Raw genomic sequence first — 27,346 nt, 5'->3', positions numbered from 1 at the left:
GCTGAAATTGTGGTGTCAGCCTGGGCTGTGGTCTCATCTGCGACTCACAGTCCTGTTCTACCCTCACTGGATATTGACACAATTCCATTCCTAGCAGCTATAGGACTGAAGCCCTCAGCTCTGAGACTAATGTATAACTATTCCCTGCCACATGGCCCTTTTCACAACCTGGCAGTCTGCTTCTTCAAGGCAAATAAGAGAATGTCTCTCTGGCCTCCTCTGCTAAGATGAGGTCTTACATAAAAGTAACCTATGAAGGAGATGACTGTCCATCATTTTCACAGGTCCCATCCACACTGGTGGACTATGCAGAGGATGAGGGGTTGAGTATCTTGGGGACTGTGCTATAATTCTGCTGCCACAAAGAGTTGCTCCAGAGTATATACCTAGGTACTTAATTGCTGAATTATGTGGTATATGCATTGTATTAGTCCGTTCTCACACTGCTAATAAAGATACCTGAGACTGGGTAATTTATAAAGGGAAGAGGTTTAATTGACTCACAATTCCTCATGGCTGGGGAGGCCTCAGGAAATTTACAGTCATGGCAGAAGGAGAAGCAAACATGTCCAGAAGCAGCAAGAAGTGCAGAGCAAAGTGGAGGAAAAGCCTATTATAAAACCATCAGATCTCGTGAAAGCACACTCACTATCATGAGAACAGCATGAGGGTAACCACCCCCATGATTCAGTTACCTCCCACTGGGTCCCTCCCACTGGGTCTCTCCCACAACATGTGGAGATTATGGGAACTACAATTCAAGATGATATTTGGGTGGGGACACAGCCAAACCATATTCTGCCCCTGGCCCCTCCCAGAGCTCATGTCCTCACATTTCAAAACACAATTATGTCCTTCCAACTGTCCCCCAAAGTCTTATTCCAGCATTTACTCAAAAATGTAAGTCCAACATCTCATCTGAGACAAGGCAAGTCCCTTATGCCTATGAGCCTGTAAAATCAAAAGCAAGCTATTTATTTCCTAGATACAATGGGGGTACAGGCATTGGGTAAATACACCTAATCCAAATGGGAGAAATTGGCCAAAACAAAGGGGCTACAAGCCCTATGCAAGTCTGAAATCCAATAGAGCAGTCATTAAACCTTAAAGTTCCAAAATTATCTCCTTTGACTCCATGTCTCATATCCAGGGCATGCTGATACAAGAGGTGGGCTCCTATGGCCTTGGGCAGCTCCACACCTGTGGCTTTGCAGGGCACAGCTTCTGTCCTGGCTGCTTTCATGGGCTGGTGTTGAGTGTCTGAGGCTTTTCCAGGCACACGGTGCAAGCTGTCGGTGGATCTACCATTCTGGGGTCTGGAGGACGGGGGCCCTCTTCTCACATTTCCACTAGGCAGTGCCCCAGTAGGGACTCTGTGTGGGGGCTCCATCCCACATTTCCCTTCAACACTGCCATAGCAGAGGTTCTCCATGAGGGCTCCAGCCATGCAGCAAACTTCTGCTTGGACATCCAGACATTTCTATACTTCTTCTGAAATCTAGGCAGAGGTTCCCCAAACTCAATTCTTGACTTCTGTGCACCCACAGGCCCAATACCATGTGGAAGCTGCCAAGGCTTGGGGCTTGCCCCCTCTGAAGCCATGGCCTGAGCTGTGCCTTGGCCCCTTTTAGCCACAGTTGGAGCAGCTGGGGTGCAGGGCACCAAGTCCTGAGGCTGCACACAGTAGGGGGTCCCTGCACCCAGCCCCAGAAACCATTTTTCCCTGCTAGACCTCTGGGCCTGTGATGGGAGGGGCTGCCTCAAAATTCTCTGACATGCCCTGGAGACATTTTCCCCATTGTCTTGGTGATTAGCATTTGGCTCTTCGTTACTTATGCAAATTTCTGCAGCTGGCTTGAATTTCTCCCCGGAATATGGGTTTTTCATTTCTACTGCATTATCAGGCTGCACATTTTTCAAACTTTTATGCTCTGCTTCCTCTTGAGCACTTTGCTGCTTAGAAATTTCTTTCTACAGATACCCTAAATCATCTCTTTCAAAAGTTCAAAGTTCCACAGATCTCTAGGGCGGGGGCAAAATGCCTCCAGTATCTTTGTATAGCAAGAATGACTTTTAGCCCAGTTCCCAACAAGTTCCTCATTTCAATCTGAGACGACCTCAGGTAGGACTTTATTGTCCATATCACTATCAATATTTTGGTCAAAGCCATTCAGCAGGTCTGTAGGAAGTTCCAAACTTTCCCACATCTTCCTGTCTTCTGAGCCCTACACGTCTCTAGGAAGTTCCAAACTTTCTCACATTTTCCTGTCTTTTGAGCCCTCCAAACAGTTCCACCCTTTGCCTGTTACCCAATTCTTTTTTTTTTTTTTTTTTTTTTTTTGAGACGAAGTCTCACTCTGTTGCCCAGGCTGGAGTGCAGTGGCCGGATCTCAGTTCACTGCAAGCTCCGCCTCCCGGGTTCATGCCATTCTCCTGCCTCAGCCTCCCGTGTAGCTGGGACTACAGGCGCCCGCCACCGCGCCCGGCTAGTTTTTTGTATTTTTAGTAGAGATGGGGTTTCACCATGTCAGCCAGGATGGTCTCAATCTCCTGACCTCGTGATCCACCCGTCTCGGCCTCCCAAAGTGCTGGGATTACAGGCTTGAGCCACCGTGCCTGGCCCTGTTACCCAATTTTATTACTTCCACATTTTTGGGTATCTTTATAGCAGCACCCCATTCCTGGTACCAATTCACTATATTAGTCTGTTCTCATGCTACTGTTCTCATAGTACAGTTCTCATGCTACAGTTCTCATACCTGAGACTGGGTAATTTATAAAGGGAAGAGGTTTAATTGTCTCACAGTTCCACATGACTCAAGAGGCTTCAAGAAACTTACCATCAGAAGGGGAAGCAAACATGTCCTTCTTCACATGGCAGCAGCAAGGAGACATGCTGAGTGAAGCAGGGGAGAAGTCCCTTATAAACCCTCAGATCTCATGAGAACTCACTATCATGAGATCAGCATGAGTATAACCACCCCCCATAATTCAGTTACCTCCCACTGGGTCCCTCTCATGACATGTGGAGATTATGGGAACCACAATTCAAGATGAGATGTGGTTGAGGACACAGCCAAACCATATCACGTACCTTCAGCTTTATTAGGTGATACCATGTTGACTCTATATGTCATTATAGTAATTTCTATCCTATTAGCTGACTTCCCATTACTTTACATCCTTGCCTGCATTTGTATTGTCAGACTTAAATTTTTGGCAATGTGGTGAATGTAAGACTCTATCATGTTATGATTTTTAATGCATTTTCTGTATTATAAATACAGTTGAGCATCTTTTTTAATGTTACTAGGCATTCCTTTTTTCATTCTTGTGCAAAGCCTAATCTTGACTTTTGCCCATTTTCTATTAGATTGTGTGTCTTTTTCTTCTTAATGTTTACAATGTTTCTGCATGTTGGCCAGGTGTGGTGGCTCACACCTGTAATCCCAGCACTTTGGGAGGCCAAGGTGGGTGGATCACGAGACCAGGAGATCGAGACCATCCTGGCTAACACAGTGAAACCCTGTCTCTACTAAAAATACAAAAAATTAGCTGGGCGTGGTGGCAGGCGTCTGTAGTCCCAGCTACTCTGGAGGCTGAGGCAGGAGAATGGTGTGAACTCGGGAGGCAGAGGTTGCAGTGAGCCGAGATCGCGTCACTGCATTCCAGCCTGGGCAACAGAGCAAGACTCTGTCTCAAAAAAAAAAGAATGTTTGGAATGTTTCTGCATGTTTCTCCATACCAATCCTTCATCATAATATGTGTTACAAATATCTTCTCCCAATTTGTGGCTTATTTGATACTATATCAAAAAAGAAGCTCACATTAAATGTGGTAAAAGTAATTAGTATTTCCTTTTATGGTTATAATTTTACTCTTGTTTAAGAATTGCTTAACTTGAGGTTATAAAGATATCCTCTTATTCTTTTTCTAGGTTTTAAAGTTTTAACTTTCCCACTTAAGTCTTCAATCAGTAATGAAATTGATTTGAGATATGGTATAAATTAGAGAACCTTTCATTATTATTATTTTTTAAATATGAATAATCACTTGTTCCAGACCCACTTATTGAATAGTCCCTTCATTTCTTCACAGATCTGCGGTGCTAGTTCTGTTGTAGATAAGTTACCTATCTGGTCAAGTCTATTTCTATGCTCTGTTTTCTGTTCCATTATCCTATTTTTCTTTCCCCAGTGGTGATAAGTCACCACTTATTCACTGCGGTTTTATCATAAGGCTTGAGAGCTGGTAGGGGAAGTGTTCCATCTTACTCCTCTTCTTTAGGAGTGTCTTATTTCTTTTTTGCCATTGGCACTTTCATATACCTTTTAAAATCAGCTTGGGCTTCCCCAAAACCTTATTGAAATTTTGATTGGGATGGCATTAAATCTGTGTATCAGTTTGAAGAGAACTGACGTCTTTACCATATCAAATAATCCTATCTATGAAGACTATAGTCTTTCCTCAGATTACTAGGGCGTTTGGTTCCAGGATGCCCCATATAGCAAAATCCACAAATCCTCAAGTCTTTCAATTGACCCTGTGGAACCCAAGTATATGAAAAGTTGGCCCTCCTTATATGCAGATTTCACATCCCCCAAATACTGTATTTCCAATCCGAGTTTGGTTAAAAAAATCCTCATATAAGTGGACCCATGAAGTTTAAACCCATTGTATTCAAGAGTCACTATGTAACTCTCCATTTATTTAGTTAGATCTTCATGAGTGGCTTAGTGAAGTTTTATAATTTTTTCTTTAAAGGACTTGCATATTTTACAACTTCCTAAGTATATTATATTTTTCATCATTGTTATAAATATGTGTTTGTGTGTGTATATATGTGTGTATGTATTTTTTTTAGAAGTAGGGTCTCACTGTGCTGCCCAGGCTGGAGTGCAGTGGCTATTCACAGGTGTGATCATCATTCATTACGATCTCAAACTCCTAGGCTCAAGTGATCCTCCTGCCTCGGCCTCCTGAGTAGCTGGGACTACAAGTGGTACCACTGTGTCCTGCTAAATAGTATATTTTAAAATTAGGTTTTCTAACTATATGTTTGCTAGTATATGAAAATATAATTGTCTATTTGTATATTGATCTTTTATTTGGCAATCTTGCCAAACTTTCCATTTAATAGTAATAATTGTCATTTGTAGGGTTTAGGGGATTTTTTTCTGTGTAGATAATCATATCCTTAGGAAATTGTGACAGTTTGTTACTTCCTCCTCTACCTTTTACTTTTTATTTTTCTTTCCTTTCTTACTGTCCTGGCCAGGACCTCCAGTGCAGTGTTGAGTAGGACCATTGATAATGGACATCCTTGTCTTATTCATGTTTATAAAGGGAATACTTCTAATATTTCACCATTAAGGATGACATTGTAAGTTTTTGGCAGCTACCCTCTATCAAGTTAATGAAATTGTCTTCCATTTCACAGTAACTAAAAGTTTTGATTTTTAATCATGAGTGAATGTTGAATTTTATCAGATGCCTTTTCTGTATCTGCTGAGGTCATTATACGATCTTTTATTTTAATCTGGTAATGTGGCACATTACATTGATATACTTTCTATTGTTAAACCAAACTTGGGTTTATTTAGATCAATTTTTGTGACATATTTTGTTTTTTATACATCGTAAGCTTTGGGTGGCTGCTAACCTCAGTGCTCATTCAGCTCTGGACTTTTGCTAGCTTTTGGTCTCTGAGGATTTCTCTTTCTTGCTGGCTCAGGGGTATGTTTAACAGGATTTCTTTTTAAAACATATTAATCCAGCCATTTAGGAGTGGTTGATAGCAGAAAGGAGTTTGGAGTGTCAAGTTCACCTAATTTGCGGAACTAAAATTCCACTTTATTATACTTTTAGTTTAAAAGCTTCTGTTAATATAAGATATGCTTTAAATAATCACTTACCACCTTCTCTGCCTCCTCTTCTTTTTCTTCCTCTTGTCTCTCTGCATAACCACGCCACTCTCTACTGAAAAGACAAAAGAATAGTCTAGCGGGAAGAGCATCATACCAGGAGTCAAAAGCTACAAGTTCTAGTGCCAGCACCATCACTTCCTGAGATCTTGACCAAGCCGCTTTCTTTTGCTGTTTTTAAATAAAATTATTGTATTTTTTGTAGAGACAGGGTTTCACCACGTTGCCCAGGCTGGTCTTGAACTCCTGAGTTCAAGTGATCCGCCCACCTTGGCCTCCCAAAGTGCTGGGATTATAGGTGTGAGCCACAGCGCCCGGCCAACACTTTCTAAGTTTTACTCAGTCATCCGCTTGGTGGAAACACTCAGGATTGAAGTGAGATCACATATTTATAAATGTGAACATGTTGTAAGGGGAAAGGATGAGAAGCAATGATATACAGTACATTCTCTGTTTAGAAATGTAACAGAAACAGAGTTTGAGGAAAGGAGAGGTTTAAATCAGTCACATGGGAACTATTTTGTCTGAGACTATAATGGTGGGTACATGACACCATGCTTGTCTTAAAACCCATAGAGCTTTAAAGCACAGAGTGAAATTTAATATATTCAAAAATTTTAAAATAATATCAGGAGTGTGGGGATTCCAGGATGGAATGCAGAGTGACAAAAATAATCTAACTGTATTACAAATGTGTGCAATAACGTCACTGAAAGGGGCCAGAGAAAAGGTGTTGGCCTGAGTAACTTTGGAAATGAGACTGTAAGACTAAAGGCAATGGGAACTGTACATAAGCACCGTACTGCAGTTGATAAAGTTTCCTGTGGTGATATGGGGTAATAATTCTGAAACCACTATACAAGTGTACTGGAATTGAACAATTAATAACTGGATGGTGATTAAACCAGGTTTCTTACTGTTAGAGTAGAAGGCTATAGACAAGCAAGAAGGAAAGGTTGGAGTGATCTGCGTGGTAATGGATTAGAGTTGGAGATACTAGTATGAACTCTAGTTTAATATAGATACAGATGGATGCATGTAGAAACACATTATATATATAGATATGTGTATATACTTGGTTTATTATGCACACCTATATTTCCTTGCTTTGTCCCTTGAGAGGACTGAGAAGCAAGGACAACCTAGTAGCAAGGAACACACCTGGTATCCAGACCATTCTCTAATAAAAGGGACAAAGATTCTTTGGAGAAATGGCTGTTTCTAGGACTAGATCAAGGAATATACAAAATGAGTGCCAGAAAGTAAGGAAGTGCTGAAAACAAAAACACAGTGATGGAACTATGTCAAAAGGAATATAGGAGCCAACTGAAAGGATTTTCCTTTTTTTTTTTTTTTTTTTTTTTGAGACAGGGTCTCACTCTGTCATGCTGGAGTCCAGTATGAGGGTAGTCACCCAGGCTGGAGAGCAGTGGCATGATCTCAGCTCACTGCAGCCGCCGCCTCCAGGGGTCAAGCAGTCTTCCCACCTCAGCCTCCCAAGTAGCTGGGGCCACAGGCATAAAAAATTATGCCTGGCTAATTTTTTGTATTTTGGGTAGAGATGGGGTTTCACCATGTTGCCCAGGCTGGTCTTGAACTCCTGAGCTTAGGTGATCCTCCAGCTTCAGCTTCCCGAAGTGCTGGGATTATAGGCATAAGCCACCATGCCTGGCCTGAAAGAGCTCTTACTGGCCAAAGCTCAAAACAATTTGAGCAGCAAAATAACTAAGTTAGTATTTAGTTATAACCTGAAGTGTAACATAAATATCCCTGGTCTGTACTGATATAAATAAAGGATTGAATAAATAAATGAATGGGAGAGAAGAGACAAATCGTCCATACAAAAGAATTCCAAGCATTTTGTGTAGATATTCTGCCCTTAAGGAGGTAGAGCTTAACTGCCTGTTTCTTAAATGTGGGCTCTGCATAGTGATTTCCTTCCAAAGAGTACACTATGTAAAAGGGGCATATACCTTAACAGTGGAGAGAAACCTGTTAAACCCTGACCAGTATACCTCAAAATTCTTCATAAACAAGGAAAATCTGAGATACTGTCAGAATAAATAGGAGGCTAAGAAGACATGATGACATGGCTGGGCGTGGTGGCTCACACCTGTAATCCCAGCACTTTGGGAGTCCAAGGCGGGTGGATCATGAGATCAGGATATCGAGACTCCTGGTTAACACGGTGAAACCCTGTCTCTACTAAAAATACAAAAAATTAGCCAGGTGTGGTGGCAGGCACCTGTAATCCCAGCTACTCGGGAGGCTGAGGCAGGAGAATGGCATGAACCCAGGAGGTGGAGGTTGCAGTGAGCTGAGATTGCGCCACTGTACTCCAGCCTGGATGACAGAGTGAGACTCTGTCTCAAAAAAAAAAAAAAAAAGACACGATCTCATGTAATAAGGGATCCCGGAACAGAAAAAGGACATTAGGTAAAAATTAAGGAAATGGAATAAAGTATGGACTTAAGTGTATAATAATATACTACTATGGAGTTGTTAATTATGATAAATATACCATAATAATGTAAGATTTAATAGTGGGGGAAACTATATCAGAAATATGGAAATTCTCTATACTATCTATAACATTTTTGTAAATCTGAAATTAAAATTTACTTTAAAAATGCAACAAGAATATGGTAGACACCACTGTATAGGGGTAGCACAACTTAGTAATTAAGAAGATGAACTCATGTACCAGCCTGCCTGGCTTCAGATCTCAGCCTCACTGCTTACTATCTGTGTAACCCTAGTTACCTTAAGTAACTAGAACTACTTAACTTCTCTGTGCCTCAATTTCTTTATCTATTAGTGAAGATTCTTGGAAGGTCTAAATGAATTTGTGTGTGTGTGCATGTGTATGACTTAGAGTAGTGCCTAGCACAAAGCAAACCCTATACAATTGTTTGAATCTATTTATTATTACTACTTTTTTTCTTTAGTTTTGGGGATTATGGCTAAATTTCGCTGCATCTCTCTTCTTCAGCGTACTGATTTTTAGCTTGGCAGTCCAACAGACCAGTATCCATAATGCTTTGTTCTCATGGGGAAAATCATCGAGATTATAAAGATTCAAGGGAAAGCAGGACCAGAACTTGAGAATCCCCAACCCAGTTTCATGCTTCATATATAGCACTGACTTAGTGAACGCTACAAAGCCTGACAGGATCTACTTTTTATGGGCATAGACATGCCACACATAGAAATTCCGAGTTAACTTTATTTGGTTTTCAGTAGATTCCTTACTAAGATATCCACTTGCCTTGTTAAGCTGATGTTCTTTTTGGGAAAAGCACTGCCTGCAATGCAAACCCCTCATATGTAGGGTTCAGCATCTAAAATTTAGATGACATTTGAAGCAAAAATGGGATGTATTATGGAAACATGCATTTCAGGTCTTTTACCTCTCTGCTAAAATAGATGCCAACTCTTTAGAAAACCTCTTACGGATCAGCAGCTCAGATGGAATAGCGTACTGAGTAGAACATAGAATTTGGAGTCAGGAGCCTGCTTGGAGAGTGGGCTCTTGTGGCTGTGTGACCAAGTGCTCGAGCCTCAGCTCCTGCATCTGTACAACAGTGATAACAAATGCTTTTCCCACCTTTGTCCCTCACTTACAGGATAGTTGAAGATGAGTTGTGAAAATGAATGTGAGAGCTTTTGTAAGTTATAAAATCTATACAAATATGATCTGTTAGAGTGGTTCTCAGATTTTTTAACTACAGTAAATGCTAATGGAGCTTTATAGCCTTATTAAGTATTGCAGCCATCTGGACACCTTTAATTATTAAGGAATAAGGTGAAGTCATTGAACTTAAAATGCTCTTGATGGAAAATTTTCTCACAGCACTTTAGTTTTTAGGATATTTCTCTTTGGCATAACAAAGGAAGGCATTGTTTTAGTCTGGAATTGTCTGTTTCAGGTGGCAGTTTGAGGAAATGGTTCCCAAAGTCTTCACTGAAATTAGCTGGAGAATACAAAGGTAAATCCCTGTGATATGGGAAGCTACCTACCTCCTTTGGACACAGATCCTCTTGTCCTGGTGTAGAGATGACCAGCAGAGGGTGCACGAGCTTTCCTAGGAGCTGACTCCAGCTTCAGCAGCAAGGCTGGGCAGACCTGACTGGTACCATCTGTGTTTGCTGTCTGATGATTAACAAGTACTATAAATGAAACGATCCTGGTGCGTCAGAAACACAGTCACCAAATGGAAAGAGAGAGCAGCCATAATGTCAAACGACAGTGTAGCAAGTGCCTGCCATAGTTGATGAATAGGAAGTTTCTCGATAACTGGAATTCAGCATTCTAGCATGGGCTGTTTGTTTCTCACATTCTCCTGTTACCCTTTTCCATTTCTAATAATTTCTTTCTACTTCCTGTTTCTTTGCTCCACCATAATCAGCATCCATAATCATCTGCTTTACCTGTTCGGACAATTTGGGGTCTTTTAAGCAACCCTTCTCTGGGCATTGACCCTTGGGTATTTGGGTCCGGAATCCAGCATTCTAGTGTGGCTGTCACCTACTGCCTATTATACCATCTTTTATTCCCTAGAATGGATCCTCTACTCATAACTATTATATAGAATTTGTATACTTAATGATTTAAAAATATTTTTATATTTTCAAATTATAAAGGTAATTTCGGTTTACATAGAAAAAAGAATATTTTAGGCCAGGCATGGTGGCTAATGCCTATAATCCCAGCACTTTGGGAGGCCGAGGCGGGTGGATCACAAGGTCAGGAGTTCAAGACCAGCCTGGCCAACATGGTGAAACCCTGTCTCTACTAAAAATACAAAAATTAGCGGAGCGTGGTGGCAGGTGCCTATAATCCCAGCTACTTGGGAGGCTGAGGCAGAGAATTGCTTGAACTTAGGTGGCGGAGGTTGCAGTGAGCCAAGAATGCGCCACTGCGCTCCAGCCTGGGCAACAGAGTGAGACTCTGTCTTAAAAAAAAAAGAAGATTTTGAGATATATTAAGAAAATGTAAGGAAGATCTGTGAGCCTTTCAATCAGTGATAACTGCTATAAATTCTACTAGACTTTCCCTATGCATATGCATGTTTCTTGGTATACAGACATTAATTTTTTAAGATGAGACCATGCTATAAATACTATTTTGTACCTGACTTTTTTTTCTACCTAATAAATCATGGACATCTTTTCACACTGTGTTACTTCATTTTCATGCTGCTGATAAAGACATACCCAAGACTAGGTAATTTATAAGGAAAAAGAGGTTTAATAGACTCACAGTTCCATGTGGCTGGGGAGGCCTCACAATCATGGCAGAAGGCAAAAGGCATGTCTTACATGACAGCAGGCAAGAGAGAATGAGACCCAAGTGAAAGGGGTTTCCCCTTATAAAACCACCAGATCTCGTGAGACTTATTCACTACCACGAGAACAGTATGGGAGAAGCCGCCCCACATGATTCATTTATCTCCCACCAGATCCCTCCCACACCATGTGGGAATTATGAGAGCTGCAATTCAAGATAAGATTTGGGTAGAGACACAGCCAAACCGTATCACATACCAATAAATTTAGGGTTTTAGCAACCTTTTTTTTTTTTTTTTTTTTTTTTTTTTTAAGAAACAGAGCCTTACTCTGTCACCTAGGCTAGAGTGCAGTGGTGTGCTTATGGCTTACTGCAGTTTCAACCTCCCAGATTCCTGTCATCCTCCTGCCTCAGCCTCCCAAGAAGCTGGGACCACAGGTACACACCACCATGCACAGCTAATTTTTTTTATTTTTTGTAGAGATGGGGGTCTCACTATGTTTCCCAGGCTGGTCTTTAACTCCTGGCCTCAAATGAACTGCCCGTCTTGGCCTCCCAAAGTGCTGGGATTACAGGTGTGAAGCCACTGGGGTCAGACTTCAGCAAGATTTTATTATTATTATTATTATTTTGAGATGGAGTTTCACTCTTGTTGCCCAGGCTGCAGTGCAGTGGTGCGATCTCAGCTCCCCGCAACCCCCGCCTCCTGGGTTCAAGCGATTCTCCTCCCTCTGCCTCCCAAGTAACTGGGATTATGGGCATGCACCACCACACCTGGCTAATTTTGTATTTTTAGTAGAGAAGAGGTTTCTCCATGTTGGTCAGGCTGGTCTCAAACTCCTGACCTCAGGTGATCCACCCGCCTCGGCCTCCCAAAGGGCTGGGATTAGAGGCATGAGCCACCGTGCCTGGCTTTAGCAACATTTTTAAGCAGCTACATAATTTTCCTTTCTATGGATGTACAATAATTTAGTCAGTCTTCTGAAGATTAATATTTGTATTGTAGTTTTTCAGTATAATGTACAAATAATGCTGTGACAAATACTTAATATATTCTTCTGATTATATCAATAGGATATAGTTTTAGAAATGAAATTTTCTGTCTAATTTTTTCTTTAAAATTTTCATATGTATTACCAAAGCCCCCTCAGGAAAGGTCTCTCAGTTCATAGCCCCCTCAGTTTGCGAGAATGCCTGTTCCTGCACACCATTTATCACAGTGTTTTCACCTTTACCAAAATGACAGAAGATTATTTTACTGTTTTCTGGGTGATGGGCTTTCTGCTATCCATATCACCCAGAAAATTAATCTAAGGCAGTGAGTCTCCAGCTTTTTGGTCTCAGGACCTCTTGACACTGAAAAATTATAAAGGCTCCAAAGAATATTTGTTTATGTGGCTTGTAGCTATGGATATTTACTACATTTGAAACGTAACCTAAGAAAATATTAATTGTTTAAATATGTATTAAGTCTTTTATCACACCACCTATAAAAACTGCATTATTAAGTGATTTTAAAAATAAGACTAATAAACCCATTGCGTGTTAGTATGGCATTTTTTATAAAGAATATTTTCCAAAAGAAAAAAATTAGAAGAGTGTCATTGTTTTACATTTTTTGCAAATCTTAATGTCTGGCCTAAGAGATGACTGGATTCTTACATCTGTTTCTGCATTAAGTCTGTTGTGATATGTTGTTCTGGTTGATACATGTGAAGAAATCTGATCTCACACAGATATATTAATATAAGTGGTTAGAAAGGGGAGGAGTGCTTTGTCTCTTCAGATGAGTATGGGTATTCTACTTTGATACCACACCAAATTCCAGTAAGTGGTAGTATCTTAAAGGTTAATTGCAATATACAATTTGAAGCCTTGTCAGTGAATTTTTCATATTCTGCTACATTTAAATCCATTGGTCTCTCTTGTATTATACTTTGACTGGATCTTTAACCCTTGCGTGATTTTGTAACACTATATGTTGGTCATCTGGAAAATATTGACTCATTGAGTTGTGTAGGTCTTCCAAATGTTGACATATTTCATTTTATAGTATCAAAAATATCTTATTCTTATCTGAATAGTGTTAAAGAATTAGAAAGCTGATAGGTTCATAGTGGTGGACACAGGTTTTCCAGAATTCTAATTTTTGCTTAAAAGCTTAAATTTTATCAAAGGCAACAAATGCTGTCAGTTTTTTGACAGTCTTACTTCATTTATTTTTGAGAAGATACCAAAGTTAAAATGATGCTCTGTGAAAACAATTTTTATTGCTTCATCAAGGAAATGCTTACGTGAATCTGCCTTTTTTTTTCTTTGAGTCCATAGTTGGTGAAGAAGACAGTGATCTTCTGTATAGTTTGATGCCACTGTTTTGATTCAGGCAAAGGTGCTAATGCTTTTATCCACATGGCTGTGCACCATCAGTGCAAATGGCACTACAGTTGTTGTTGTTTTTTTTTAAGGCAAATAATATGTTGATATTATCATGAAAATAATTGTAACCTTTTGAAGACCACCTAAAGCGGGGTAGGGGTCCCCAGGAATTCATGGCCCATACTCTGAGAACTTCTAGCTTAAGATTCCCTTACCAGACAGAGATTGATGTGGGAATAGTTTGTGACCAAATTCTGGCCAGTGAAATCTGAGAGCAAGTCTGGCTAGGAAGTTGTGGATAAGTTTCCTCCTCCCTAAAAAGAGACACAAGAGATGGTCTTTTCTTTTGCTGGATGTTGCCATGTCTGTGTGATGCTTGGAACTGCTGCAGCCATTTTATAACTGACAAAGGGACTTAGCCTTAGGATGAAGGTGATGCTGCAGAGAGGAAGATTGAGAAATGGCAGGAACCTGGATCCTCGACGACATTGTAGAATGGCAGATGAAACCTTACCTGGAACTTGCCCAACCTTTGGGCTTCCAGTTATGACAGATATTATTTCCTTATCATTTAAGCCACTTTGAGTAGTGCCTTCTGTTATTTGCAGTCAAAAGAATCCTAAAGAGACATTTATTATTAGTGTGATGAACAGTTTCAAGTGTCTAGTGGCCATCTGCATTTCTTTAGTAAATGCTTATTCATAGCATTAGCACATTTCCTACTGAGGTCATTTCTACTTTTTATTTTCTAAGCATTCCTTATAAATTAACACATTGTAATATTTTGTAGGTTATTTCTACCAGTGTCTTTTATAGCATATTTTCCCATACATTTAAATGTAAGCAATCTATGTGTCGTGTTCTCTTTTTTTAAATAGTTCATGGTTTTGGTGTCATGTTTAAGAGTCTTTTTTATCCCATTTTTTGGGTAAATATTCACTTTTTGTCTAGACTAATAAAGATGTAATTTTTTGCATTTAAAAGTTTAACTCATCTGGAATTTATTTTGATGTTAGATATGGAGTAGCGATGTACCTTTTTTTCCCAAATGGGTGGCCCATTTTCTTAATATGCATCTTTTAATAGGCCAGCTCTAACCCACTAATTTGAAATACTAGCTTTATTACAAATGGAATCTTATATATGTATTCTAACTCATTTCTGGACTTTCTGTTCTGTTCCATTTGCTTTGACTATATCTCCTGCATTAGAGGTATGCCCAGGACTTATTTGTTTGACAGTGTGTTGTAATGTCTGGAAGAACAAGTACACACCATCCCCCAGCTCCACCCAACACAATCACATCACTCTTTCTCCCTCTAGTATTTATCTGGTGCTTCCTGCATGTTTATTTGTCCAGGTGAACTTTTAAATTATTTGTTAAAAGTTCCCCCAAAACATTTTTGGAATTTCTATTGGAATTAATTTAATTTCATAGATGATTTGGTGAGAATTTATATTTTTACAGTATTGAATCTTCAGCCCCAGAAACCCATGTAAACTGTCTTCCTACTTAATAAAATTGTCCTCCGTGTCCCTCTGTACAGTTGTATAGCTTTCTTCATGTTGATCTTATACATTTCTGGCTAGGTTTATTCCTAGGTATTTCACATTATTTTGTGTTGAATTTGTAGAGGGATCTTTCCCACTGTATATGTCCCATTTAAATAAAAACACTTTTTAAAAACATCAGCTCATATTTCCAGATAACTTTGGTTCTTAGAAAAGAGTAATATCTAAGGCTATTATCTAAGTAATATCTAAAGATACTATCATTTGTGGTATTACAGTATGTACTATGTGAACTGGATTTATGAGGTATGACTGCTTAAGACTGTTCAAGGAAACAACATACCAGAAGCTGTATCTTAATGAGTATTATTCCAAGCTGTTTATGTTGGGAGTTTATACATTTATGGCAACAAGAACAACACCTTACTTTGAAAGCAAAATATATTCTTCTAAAGTAAAGAGTTTGCCATCATTGAGGATATGAAAAAGAACAATAGCTTGCTATGAGGACATTATCTGAAAATGGAATTTCAAAAGTGTTTTGCTATTATTGGAATAAATAGTAATCTCTTAAAGTGACTTATTTGAAGGGACAACACTTATTTTTAGGTACAGGTCTAGTTTTTAACTAAACAACACTAGTACCTTCTAGACATATCTTATGTTGTCAGGTGGCAAGGAGATGGTTGACAGGTTTTATGTGTTTTGTTGTTGATTGGAAAGAATCATATTTAATCAGATTGTTTTTGTATTAAATAAGATTCAAGTTGCCCCAGGCAGTGTGGATTGGCAATGTTTCAGCTATTTGGGAAAATAGGATTTGCCAGTTTTCTAAGACCATTTAAAATAAACAAGCACATTTCTTTTCATCTACATTATGGATTTAAAAAGCATGTGTGGACTGGCCTGGTTTCTTAATCACCATTTAAAATGTTCCTATAGAAAATGTGGTTCTGAGCTCTTAACAGCTGTCTTACAAATGAGCGTGGGAGTAAGACCTTTCATAGGTGAAAGATTACTAAGGTTTCTCTATATGATGTGTTCCTTGGAGATTAAGAACAAAATTAATATTCTCAATTATTCTTCAGCTGCTTGCTGTGACATTATTATTCATGGACTTTTCTAAACCTTTCTTAAATTTATTGATTTTTTTAAAGTTTATATAGTTTCCTGGGATAAGGTTTACTTCTTTGCGGGTGAGGAGTCTGGCTGTAGGTCGAAATTCCACATGTGATCTTTCCAGCCTGACCATAGACAATTACAAGGCTCTGCCTGGAGGACCTCATGGGGAGAAGCTGCCTTCCCTACACCGTAGTTGGTGCACAGCTAGAACATTGCAGTTTCCTGGAGGGACTGTAGTCTAGGAATCAGCCCCCTGCATTCCTAACCCAGATGCCTCCATTCAGAGGACTTCCTTCCATTCCAGGCTCCCTCCTCTGCCCTCCTACGTCCCTGACCACCTTCACCCCAGGGGTCCATTTAGAAAAGCGAGAGCCTTCTCCCACCCCTCCTTGACAGGAAGACAGTTTCCCCATCTATGCCGTGTCTACTTGATCCTCACCTAGTGCTACCATTCAGTGGGGGAGAATGGAAAGCTGGGGAGCTAGCACTTCTTTTTGCCTCCTGCTTAGACTGTTGCAGAAAGTAAGACTTGATTGTTACTTTCATTTTAGCTTGTGGTCCTAACTGACTGCCTCAGCACTTGATTGCCAGACAGTGGGAGGTGGGATGGTGTTCCTATTTATTAATTTTATTTTGTGGGGTTTTTTTTTTTTTTTTTTCTGTTTTAGGTTTTAAGAGGTGCGCCTTAGAAATGTTTCCGGAATTTGTTGAATAATAATTTGACTTTACATTTGTAAGGCACTATGTAGTTTATAATTTTCTTTGTAAGAACTTTGTGACTTAAGAATTCTTTCCGTTTTACAAATGCACTGATAGGCTTAAGCAGAGTGACTTTCCCTAAAAAATCATGAACTGACGACAGACTTAATCTCAACTTCAAGTCCTGGCTCAGCCACCTATTAAGTGACTTGAACTTGAGACTAAGCCTGTTGTAGGTTCAGCCCTCTACTATACCATCCTGCTTCATTGGTAAATTAGTCTTTTGCCTTCTTGAAAAGTTGGGACTACCTAGGGCTGTTCAAACTAAGCAGCATCTTAGTGGAAGGCTTGATCCTGTGGTATTCACAAAGTCCTTTGGAAATCGTGAGGAGAGGCAGACTAGTGATAACAGCAAATGAGTTAACACTGATTGAATACTTACCACACACCCAGCACTAAGCTACATGTGTTACCTCCCAGAAGCTTCCTATCTTTGGAAATAACCTTATTAGCCACATTTTATTACAGAAATTGAGACTAGCAAAGTTAAATATCATGCCAGAGGTTGTAAAACTAAGACAACCTCTGGTAGTGATACAGCCTGTGGTAGTAAGTGGCAGATCCTGAATCAACCTAGTCCAAACCCTTCAGCGCCACCTGAAATTGCTTTCTGCGGAGAATTGAGGTGACTCTGCCCTACTTAGGGATATTTCTGCTATTAAGGAGGAGTAAGAGTAGAATTCCCAGCGGCTGGGCATGGTGGCTCACGCCTGTAATCCCAGCACTTTAGGAGGCCGAGGTGGGTGGATCACCTGAGATTGGGAGTTCCAGACCATTCTGATCAACATGGAGAAACCACCTCTCTACTAAAAATACAAAATTAGCCAGGCGTGGTGGTGCATGCCTATAATCCCAGCTACTCTGGAGGCTGAGGCAGGAGAATCACTTGAACCCGGTAGGCAGAGGTTGCGGTGAGCCAAGATCGTGCCCTTGCACTCCAGCCTGGGGAACAAGAGCGAAACTCCATCTCAAAAAAAAAAAAAAAAATTCTGGAACAGAATTTTCTAATACTATTTCTAAATGCTGAGAAATAAATCTCTGTTTAAAGGAAAAATATTTTCAGTTCCCTCAGTTGACTTAAAATATTCTTACTGTGTTGTTTATGAACACAAATCTAGGTATAAGCGCCTTATGCATAGAGCTCCTATTCAGCCACAAAATCAAAATAAGTAGAAGTACAACCACAAAACCAATAAAACTCAAATTAACAGCAGTATAGTGTGACTGCTGATGTTTTACTGAAAATAAATTGCAACTCTCATTGTAAAGAAGCTACTGACCATCATCACACAGGTTCTTTTGACTTCAGCCAATCTGTGCTGTTGTGTGCTATGTGTCTTCCCAGTTCCCTCACCACTTTTCTCTATCCAAAATACTGCAGAATCTTTTTACAGTGTGCTGTATACTCAGATGCATCATTATGTGTTACATCTGTGCTGCTTATTGCCAACAAGATCATAAATGCAAACAGACACTGAAATCAAGTAGCAGTTATACATGGCTCCTATTGAATTTTAGATTATTATCATAATAAAAACACAATTTAAATAATTGTCATAAGACCTTGGTTTGACAAACCCTTTTTTAGCAGATGTGTCCAGTGGGGGACTGTTTCTGAAGGGCAAGGGATGGAGATCTATTATAATGACTTTTCAGAAGATTAGCATAAGATGGTGGATGGGAGTCCATGTTTTAGCTTTTGTCAATACTGAAAGCATTCTCTTTCATAGGCATTTGTGGCCTTGTGGTTTTGGCCACACTGTAAGAGCCTCTTGTTCAAAGCAGTAGTTCCTTCTCATTGTTACAGTGTTTACTGTTTTTGTTACTAAGTGACATGGGTTAACAAAAAAACTTAGAAGGTGTCATTCCTAACCAGTACCTCCTATCTGTCTTCTCCATCCCCTGTTTCTTTCCATTTCCCCCTCCTTTTAGAGTCGGGGTCTTGCCCTGTCGCCTAGCCATGATCATGGTTCACTGCAGCCTCCAAATCCTGGGCTCAAGCGATCCTCCCACCTCAGTCTCCCAAGTTGCTGGGTCCCTCCCCTTGTTTCTTTTAAACCCAGACTCCAGCCACTTCAAGTCCATCAGCTCCTCCAATTCCTTCTACCCTCCTCTTCTCTTTTTATTATTTTTTTCCCAGTCAGCATGGGCTTACTCTGTGGTTACTAGTTATATTTTCCTTCACTTCCACCATCTTAAATCACCATTGCTTTCCATACTACAAGCCTAAATAGTCCTAATCCAGATCAAATCAAATATTTTGCCCCACAAACTAGGTAGTAGAGGAAATCAGTAACTGCCCTATCAGTGATGTTACTTTTGGTTGCAGATAACAGAAAACTCAGACTGGCTTAAATAATTAAGAAATATATTGGCTCAATAACTAAAAAAAAAAACCAGAGGAATTTAATCCAACTAGTTAACAATGGGACTTATTAACCTCTTTTTAGCTTCCCAGTTTTCTTGCCTCATAGTTGGCTTCATCCTACATTTGTACCATGCATTCCTAACGCTAGGCCCACTCATGGCTCCAAGGTGGCTTTTGTTATGGACTGCATTGTGTCCCCCTAAATTCATATGCTGAAGGCCTACCCCGCAATGTGACTATATTTAGAAATGGGCCTTTATGGAGGTAATAAAGGTTAAGTGAGGTTTTAGGGGTGAGGCCCTAATTCAATAGAACTGGTGTCCTTCTAAAGAGGAGAAGATATCAAAGATCTCTCTCTCTCTCTGCGAATGTACAGAGGCCACTGGAGGACACAATGAGAAGGTGGCTGTGTACAAGGAACCAAATCGGCCAGCACTTTGGTATGGGACTTCTAGCCTCCAGATCTGTGAGAAAATAAAATTTCTGTTGTTTAAGCAACCCAGTCTATGATATTTTCTGTGGCAGCCCAAGCTGACTAATATAGCTTTCAACAGCTTTGGGGCTGTTGAAAAAGCCCCTCTTTCATCATAACAGGTGCTTCCTTTTTCATACCTAATAGGTATTAGAAATTATCTTTGTTCCCAGATCTCTAGCAGTAAAACAGAAAGGTACTCTGTTGGACAGGTTTGGCCACACGCCCACTTCCTAACCAATCACTATGCCCAGAGGTATAGAATGTGCCGATTGGCTTAGCATAGGGTATAAGTTCCCCTCTGGCTTCAATCAGATCCACTCTGGCCTCTCAGAAAATGTACAGATTTCAAGTCCATGAGCTATGGGAAGTAGGGAGTGAATACTTGAGAGACAACCAATAAATAACCACTAATTTGAGCTGCATCCTTAGATAGGTAACTTATGTTCATTGGCATTCCTTTATTCAAATGTTGTTAGTATCCTTTCCCATTTTTTTCTGTTCCTCCTTTTCTTGTGCCCCCTACATTACAGCCTCTTACTTCATGAAGAAGAGCGCGTTGGGAAAGGACTGTCTTAGCCATCTTCTCTTCCACTACAAACTCACCTGTTCTTACTCTTCAGAGCATGAAGTTGTTCTAGATACCTCACATAGCTGATGTGTTTTCTGTGTACTTATTTCCTCTTTCTTTGGCCTACTTATTCTCAAAACTTGTTTTGTCAGCAATTTTCTCTTTTCAGTATCTTCAGTCTGTGTGTGTGTTTTCTCTCATCCTACAATGATACTCAAGATGCTTTGCAGCTTAACAAATACCCTTCTTTGACCTACATGATCCCTCAAAAGACAGCCCAACTTCTCTCCTTTTCTCTCCTCTGCCTATCAGTCGTCTACATTCATTACCTCCTTTACTCCAATGACTTATATATTCATTAAACTGTATTCTGCTGGCAAAGCCAGGGTTCAAATCACCTTGATAAAGGTCATCACTGATCTCCTATATTTCCAAAAGTAATTGTTAATTTTTGGCTTCTTTTAGTATTCAGTCCCATAAACTAACTCCTCTTCTTCCTAAATGTCAGTATTACCATTAGTTCCATCTGCCCTATTTTTTTTTTTCTTGATAAGTTCCTCTTGACTTCAGCCACCACCTGTAAACCCAGGACTTGACTCCCAGATACACATCTTTAGCACCTACCACTCACATGGATTGTTTCTAACTACTTATTGGGGATATCCATTTGAATATATTGTAGGATCCTTAAAGTTCATCATGTGCAAATTGAACTCATTATCTTCTCTTCCCTACCTTCATCCCACCATTATCCAGCCTTTGTGTGTGTGTGTGAACTCTGTTTTGAATACCATCAACATCTACTCAGCTAGTAAGCCAGAAACCTTGTCTCCTATTTCACTGTAGGCAACTTTTACATCTAGTCACTGCAAGAAATTCATTGATTCTGCCTCTGAAATGTGACTTGAATGTGTGCCCTCGTTGATACTCATGGCCACTGTTTTCTTTAGCTCTCATGATCTGATAGACTTAGTGTGTAGCCCTGGGCCTCTTTCTCTTCTCATTAATTCTGTGTCTGAGTGGTTCTCAATCCTCAGTGTACACCAAGATTGTATGTGGAGATTTTAAATGCTATGCATGTCCTGGTCCCAGAACTTTGATTTTCACTGATCAGTCATTGGTAGTTTTAAGGCCATTATAATTGATATAAATACATTTTATAAATCTTTATAATCTTTATAAATAATGTCCCTCATTGTCCATGGTTTCACTTTCCATGGTTGATTTACCCACTGTCAACCATGGTCTGAAAATATTACATGGAAAATTCCAGAAGTAAACAAGGCAGAAGTTTTAGACTGCATGCCATTCTGAGTAGCATGATGAAATATCACACCATCTCACTCTGTCCTGCCCAGGAAGTGAATCACTCTTTTGTCCAGTGTATCTACTCTGTAAATTCTAACTCCCCGGTAGTCATCATCTGCTCCTGACAGCCAACCATTGACACCGTATGGCTTCATGATCCAGGATTACCTGAAGCAGCTGATCCTCCTTCAGATGTAGGTCAATAGTAGCTTAACACTATGTCACGATGCCTGCATCATTCACCTCACTACATCTTATCATGCAAGCATTTTATCATCTCACATCAACACAGGAAGGGTTAATACAATATAATAAGCTATTTTGAGAGAGAGGGAGAGACTACATTCACATAACTTATTGTATATTGTTATAACTGTTCTATTTTATTAGTTGTTAATCTCTTATGCCTAATTTGTAAATTAAAGTATCATATATATATATATGAAAAACCACAGTATATATAGGGTTTGTTACTATTCACAGTTTCACTCATCCACTAGGGATCTTGGAACCTATCCCCTGCAGACAGGATCGGGGGGGACTACCGAACAGATCTCATCACCTTGCTCTCTTATTTAAAATTCTGTTTGTTGCATTGCCTACGAGAAAATATTCAAACTGCTTAATTTGGTATACATAAAGATTCCTATCTGGCCTCTGCCTAACTTTCCAGCCTTATAACTACCTCCCCACTCCACCTGTCTGCCCCTTACATCATGGTCTGTAGTCATACAAAATTATTTTGTTTTATTTTAATTTTAGAACACTTTTAGATTTATGAAGAAACTGTGAAGTTAGTATAGAGAGTTTCCATATAGTCCATACCCCGTCTCCCTTATTAGTAACAGATTCCTGTGGTACATTTGTTACAGTTAATGAACCAATATTGATACATTATTGTTAACCAAAGTCTATATTTTATTCAGATTTCCTTACTTTTTACCTAATGACTTTTTTGAGTTCCAGGATTCCATCCAGGACACCACATTACATGTAGTTATCATGTCTCCTTATTTTGCTTGGCTCTGGCAGTCTCTCAGACTTTGTTTTTGATGACCTTGACAGTTTGGGGAGTATTAGTCATATTTTATAGAATGTCTGTCAACTGGGGTTTATCTGATAGTTTTCTTATGATTAGACTGAAGTTATGGGGGTTGGGGAGAAAGAACACAGAGGTAAAGTGCTGTTTTTATCACATCAAAGCAAGAATACATACTATCAGCACTATCACTGTTTTTGTTAACCTTGATCCACCTGGCTGAGGAAGTCTTTGTCAAGTTACTCCGCTGCAGAGTTATTTTTTCCCCCTTTCCACACTGAACTCTTTAGAAAGAAGTCACTATGTGCTGCCCACACTTAATGAGGAGTTATGTTCCACCTCCTTAAGGGAAGAGTGTTTATTTACATAAATTATTTAGTAACTGTTTGCATGGACGATTTCTCTCTTCTCCCTCATTTATTTGTTTAATCATTTATATGAGTATGGATACCTGGATATTTATTTTATTCTTTGGGTTGTAATCCAAAACTACTTTTTATTTTGTTGGTCAGAGTGTTCTGGCTTTGGCCATTGGGTGCACGTTCAGTTGGCTCCCGTGTCCTTTTGACAATACCCTCAGCACTGTAGGTTTTTTGTTTTTTGGGGTGTGTGTGTGCACTTCCTTACTTTCTGGCACTATAAGACGCTCTTGGCTCATCTTATATTCTCTGCCTCAATCCTAGAATCAGCCATTTCTCCAAGGAGCCATGGTTCTGTTTTATTAGAGAATGGTTAGAAATGAAGATCTGGGTACTGGGTGCGCTTGTTGCCACCGGGATGTGGTGACTTCTAGGCCCTCTCAGATGACAGAGTAAGGAAATATATGTGTGTATACTAATCAATGTATACATACATATCTACAAATATTTCTATATGTAACCTATATATATTAAGCTAAATATGAGTGCATACAAATGACTCACATTCTAAGCCATCACCATATAGATTATTCTAGCCTTTTCTTCCCTTTGTTTGTAACCTCCCACTCCAACAATGAGAAACCTGGCTTCTACCAAGTATCACCTACTTACTAATTGTTCAATTCTGATTTCCTTGTGTACTGATTTCAGAATTGTTAACCCTTTTTCAACTAGAGTACAGTGCTTATTACCATTCCTATTGCCTTTAGTTTTATAGACACTATTAATATCCAGAATTATTTAGGTCAGCACCTTTTTCTATATTACTTTTTATTCTCTGAATATTCCATGTTTTCATACCTGTTTAATCTTTATCTGTGCTAATCATCCTGCCTGAAATTCCCTGGCTTTTACCCTTTTCTCCGTGGAATGTTACTCATTTTTCTATACCCAGCACAAATATTGCCTCCACCAGAAAGCTTCTCAGAGCCACCACTAGTAGACTTAATCATTCACTCCTCTGTGCTCCAATAGCATTTTGTACTTACCTTTACTATATATAATGTCAGGACTCTTTGTTTGCATCTCTTTCTTCTTCACTTAATGGTAATTCTTGAGAGCAGAAAACAGATGGATTTGTCTCTGAAATCCCAGGACTTAACAATAATACATATTACATAACAGAAAATCTAATAGTGGCTAAAATACAAAAGGATTTACTTTTTTCACCTAGCAAGAAGTCCAGAGATAGACTATCACTGGTTTACCTGTTCAATGATGCCATCAAGAATCCAGGCTTTTTTCCTCTTCTGTACACAGAAGTCTAAATGTGAAATGCCAGGTAAATAAGTTAAAACCAATTTCATTCTGGCCCAGTATAACGTGTTTAGAAACAATGTCCAGAGAAATAAGAATAGTTCAGATATTTTAGATTGAGATGGCTTTGAGATGAGCTTACATTAAATCCCTTAGAGAGTTAACTTCTGAGTCCCAGTCGCCTCTTTTTGTGTGAGTGAGTGTATCATGTAGCCACCATTCAGGGCAGTCATGGAGAACAAATACTAAGCATGAGATTCCCATTTTGAAGCTGCAGAGTTACTGACGTCATAGTGTGATCAAAGTGCTCTGCAAATACTTACTGTAATTATTGTTGTTGTTCTGTTCTTGCTAATAACCTTATTTATACCCTGAAATTATAATCATCCAAAGAAAGATTAAAACAAGATGCATGAGTTGCCTAAGCTGTTTGCCTGGCAGATGGTCACCCTCTGAGTTCTCTGAAATTGCCAGGGTTAATTGAAGCTTCAGTTTTCACTGCAGTGTAGTTGATACTTAAGTGTTTCTTACCTGTCAGCTTTCACTCTCCAAAAAAGTACAGCAGTAGCGCTTAATTTGTTCTCATTAATGCTAGCCTCTCAGGTAATGTTTAGTGCAACTTAATTCTAGATGATGTTTGCTCCTCTGAATGAAAACCTTTGTACCAGCTTCCCCGATGAGAAGAAATGCTAAACAGTTACAAAGGTGAAAACATGAATGTCTCACTTATTTATTTAAAGGATACTCAGAAGTCAGGAAACATTGAAGGGAAGTTAACTTTTAAATGGTGGACTGGCATTTAGTGTATGGTTAATAGCAGTTCCTCTCCCTGGGGTTGCAGCAAGCTGAGACAACTGGGAATCATCCTTGGGGAATTTTACAAATAGTTTATCCTAGAGCTAGCTAAGTGCCCCAAGGATAATTGTTATAGATTCATACAAACAGCAGTACGATTTGCTCTATTTCTTTGGTGTTCCTCTAGTAGTATTAAAATGCAAGAAAGCAGTCTTAGGAACCAGCTTAAAAAGCAAGGGAACTAAGAAGTCGTTCTTTGTCTCTACTGCTCAGCCCTGCAAAATCAAACCAGTGAAAAGACCTGGGTGTTAAAATGTTACATTATTTAGGTGATGCAAGAGCCCTTTGTCTGCACCTTGAGATTTGAGTACATATTATACATATTGTTATATATGGGTTCAGCATTTATAGTAATGTGACAAGCCAAATAAGAGAATGACTGTGCTCTCCTAAATCTGGGGACTGCTGGCTACCAATGGCATTGCTTGCTTGCTATTCGATTAAGGCCCAAGAGAAAAACAGTTGAGAGAGATGAAGGGAGAGAAGGAATTCTGGGCCTCCTGAAATCAGTTACAACAAATTAGCAACCCCATTAAAGACTGGGGAGTCAGTAACATGATCCTTCTTGTATATGTGGTATACAAAAGTAGAAGGCAAATGGGGTATATGTATGTGAATAATAATGCTGTTCAAAAAAGCAAAAACAAAAAATCCAAAAAGGTAGAATGTGGATTCTTTAATTAGATGCTTGGACTGGAATTGAATCTCTGTCAATTTTTAGCTGGGTGATTTTAGGCCTGTTAGTTTACTTCGTCCTTTATAGGCTTTTTCCTTAAAACAGGACCCCTTGATAGGGAATGGAAGCTAAATAAGATAATATACTCTATATAAGTGCTGAGGATAGGTCATCACACATGGTACCTATTTAACTTTTCTAAAAAAAAAAAATGAAATTTACATGGAAGATATATTGGAATTGATGCTTTATTTCCTTTTATTTATTTATTTTTATTTTGAGATGAGGTCTGTCTATGTTGCCCAGGCTAATCTTAAACTCCTGGGCTTAAGCAGTCCTCCTGCCTTGGCCTCCAAAAGTGCTGAGATTACAGACATGAGCCACTGTGTTCAGCCTTTACTTTCTAAAGTATTTTTTCAATTTGCAAAATATACTATGGAGTCTTTCCTTTTATTAAAATCCTTCTTTAAAAAAAAAAAACAGTATTACTCAAAACTGTTGCTCCCCAAAAGCAAAATTTGCAGTTAAGAGGTATTTTGTCATGTGCATTACACACATTTTACCTATTCCTGTAGCATATGTTATAGTTTGTTGATATGGTCAGGCAGATGTATGAATCATTGTGAAAAGGACTCCATTTTAGTGGTAGGCAAAGCATCTAGCCAAAATTTGTAGCTGGGGAGAGAGCTGCTCCCCACACGTTGGCCTTCTGTATCAAGGCTGCTGCTTTTGCCACTGTGCTCATTGTGGTGGTAGTCTGCTCAGGAAACTGGAACCTATTAAAACCACCTTCCCCTTGGCTTGTCAGATTACTATGTATGCTGAACTCAAGTCCTTTTATACATTTGTTCTTTTCCTTACATTCTAAAATAGGCACATACCTACCTACACCTAGAGCTGGCAGGAAGTCTGTCAGCTTTTCTTGGTATGCTTTATATTTGGTAGCGTAATAAATGCGATTTTTAACGACACTGTCAATCTAATACTTGAATGAGTTTCGTTTTCTTTCTTGTCTGTTCCTTAGTGATTGCTTTAGCCATTGCCTATTCATGACTGAGCCTTAGCGTTAAGATCTCACGCGGCATGCCCCTAAAGTCATGCTTTTTCTGTTTCATTTTGGCCTTCTTAGGATTCAAGAGGAAGGAGCTTCATAGGATGGTGAGCTGAAAATGGGAACCTGTGGGCAAAGTTGGTACAATGTATGCCTTTTATGTGACATTAGTTTGAGTTAAGTGAAGGGTCAGGACCACGTTCTCAGATTTTTCACATAGTAAATTTTAAAAAACTGAAACACCTTATCAGGAATTGTGGAAATTTCTGTTGCCTTCTATATACTGTTTTGTTTTTCGTTTTTTTTTTCTTTTTGTGACGGAGTCTCACTCTGTCACCCAGGCTGGA

General features: G+C 39.3%; 2 protein-coding genes across 2 annotated transcripts in view; one reads left to right on the top strand and one right to left on the bottom strand.

Moving 5' to 3' along the window:
* Nucleotides 1-27,346, top strand: part of METTL8 (methyltransferase 8, tRNA N3-cytidine) — a 101,088-nt gene that overhangs the window by 8,446 nt on the left and 65,296 nt on the right.
* On the bottom strand, nucleotides 1,261-11,350 carry LOC144333406 (uncharacterized). Its single transcript, XM_077957192.1, has 5 exons — nucleotides 11,188-11,350; nucleotides 9,945-10,077; nucleotides 5,916-5,979; nucleotides 2,841-2,896; nucleotides 1,261-1,498 (listed from the first exon to the last, which is right to left on the bottom strand). The coding sequence occupies exons 1-5, from the start codon at nucleotides 11,218-11,220 to the stop codon at nucleotides 1,404-1,406; spliced, it is 381 nt and encodes a 126-aa protein (XP_077813318.1). The 5' UTR covers nucleotides 11,221-11,350; the 3' UTR covers nucleotides 1,261-1,403.

This window comes from Macaca mulatta, chromosome 12 (assembly GCF_049350105.2).
Source record: "Macaca mulatta isolate MMU2019108-1 chromosome 12, T2T-MMU8v2.0, whole genome shotgun sequence".
NCBI classification, from domain to species: domain Eukaryota; kingdom Metazoa; phylum Chordata; class Mammalia; order Primates; family Cercopithecidae; genus Macaca; species Macaca mulatta.
This window is presented reverse-complemented; position numbering and strand designations above follow the sequence as displayed.